Genomic DNA, 1,958 nt, shown 5'->3' on the forward strand with positions numbered 1-1,958 from the left:
GGATGGAGGGTGGTTGGTTGTCTGCTCTTTCTTATTGTGAAAATTTGAAGACCTTGAGGTTTCTGTCTTGTAAGAGTATTGATCATTGTGGATGGTTTGATGAAGATGTAGTATCTTGTCGAACACTAGAAAGATTACATTTCGAGAAATGCCAATTGAGAAATAAGGAGAGTTTGAGAACATTGTTTCTACTCTGTCAAGAAGTTAGAGAGGTTATTTTCCAGAACTGTTGGGGACTGGATAATGAAATGTTTAGTCTTTCCAGTGGTCTAAGGTATTGATTATTTAATTCTGTTCTCGTTTATTTTTCTTCCTGTTGCTGGAAACTTTAGCATTTTGTTATGCATTTGACATACTTGAACTGTGTTTAGGCTTTATGACTTTGAAAATAAGTCCCTTACTTTTGAAAAAAAAATGACTTTGTAGTTTAGCTTCCACTGTAACCTCGTATTAAAAGACCACAAAATGAAGGGATAATGTTTACTTGTAATAGTGCATGTTATTGGTCACAGTATACCCTTTGATCTTGTCTTTTGGTAAAAGGATGAGTATATAAGTAGCATAGACCAATTGTGATAGATTTTTGTAGCTGTCTGTGTTAAAGGATAGACTGGTCTTAGGGCCGGTTTGTATGTGCTTCTGAAATCATGTACCTTCTTGCTTCTTCAGTTATTAATACTAAAATACCTTATCTTTTCTCGAAAAATACACCCTTCGATCTTGCACTAGAGAAAGCACATAACGTTGATGACATGATAATTATGTTTCAATTCTTTGTTGATGCTTGATTTATCAATTATCATGTGACAGTATGCTATCTTAGATTATAAAGGGTCCAGTTTTGAGTTTTATACACTGAACTTGCTCAGATTTGACTGGCAATTTAGCATTATCTTTTGGTCTGCATTCACTTAAATAAGGGTCTGTAATTAACTAAATAACCTTATGTTAGGAATTTTGGTTTCACGACTTCATTTTGGTGTTATTTCCAACAGGAAGGTGAAGTCTCTTTGCCTAGAAAGCTGTTCACTGCTCACAACTGAAGGCCTCGAATCTGCACTCATTTCGTGCAAGGAGATCCAGAGCCTCAAGGTGATTTCATGCAGCAATATAAAGGATAGTGAAATCAGTCCAGCACTTTCTGCCTTGTTCTCCACACTAATAGATTTTCAGTGGAGACCAGACACAAAATCTCTTCTTTCAGCTGGTCTTGCGGGAACTGGAATGCGAAAAAGAGGCAATAGATATTTCAAGAAGACGTGTGACTGGAAGTCACTGCCTGGTGCATAGACTGGCTTCCTCGACATGCATTCAGACAACTCTACTAGATTTAAACCTCCTCATTATGCATATGGAGAACTCTAACGCATGAAAGAGGTCAGTGTGACACTTTGCTCCAATACTATCTACAATGAGGCCTTGATGCCATTATCCTGTACTTGTAGTTGTTTAAGTATGTAATGTAGGAACTAGGAAGACTAGCACTTTCTCAGGTAGAGATGGAGAAAGAGGCCTAAGTTAATGTATAGAACTCAATGCTGTAATCTCAGGAGCATTCAGCTAAGCCATCTCGCTGTCTCCTCATGTCAAGCTTAATGGTATTACTGTACTGGAACCCCAAAAACTCTTGAAAGGGGCTTTCTAGTTACAATGTTTTAAAGAATTTTGGCACCTTTTATGCTATTACTGCTTGCTTCCACAATTGCCTGAAAGCTAATTAGATACAAAATACAAAGCATATCAGCTAGCACGAGCATACCAGCTAGCATGTCATTTGTGGAGGAGACGAGAATAAGAACAATTTTCTACATCAAAAAGCATCTGTCGAAATGAACTTTTTTTGGGTATTAACACGTCATCTTTGATAACTAGATTTATGGAAGATCCACAATGAGTTCATATCTAAGTTTTAATACTTGACCAAATAATTTCAAGTATGTGGAGATCTTTAGTCCACG

The 1,958-nt window shown here is 37.0% G+C and overlaps 1 protein-coding gene across 1 annotated transcript in view; it reads left to right on the forward strand.

Annotated features, from left to right (window-relative positions):
- LOC132631702 (F-box protein At5g07670-like) overlaps positions 1-1,717 on the forward strand; it is a 2,924-nt gene extending 1,207 nt beyond the window's left edge. Inside the window, exons 1-2 of the mRNA XM_060347378.1 lie at positions 1-274; positions 996-1,717. The exon at positions 1-274 is cut by the window's left edge and continues 1,207 nt beyond it. Coding sequence (XP_060203361.1) covers positions 1-274; positions 996-1,290 — 569 coding nt within the window. The 3' untranslated portion in view covers positions 1,291-1,717. The remainder of the gene's footprint in view (positions 275-995) is intronic.
- The last annotated feature ends 241 nt before the right edge of the window (positions 1,718-1,958 follow it).

Source organism: Lycium barbarum, chromosome 3, assembly GCF_019175385.1.
Source record: "Lycium barbarum isolate Lr01 chromosome 3, ASM1917538v2, whole genome shotgun sequence".
In the NCBI taxonomy this organism is placed as follows: domain Eukaryota; kingdom Viridiplantae; phylum Streptophyta; class Magnoliopsida; order Solanales; family Solanaceae; genus Lycium; species Lycium barbarum.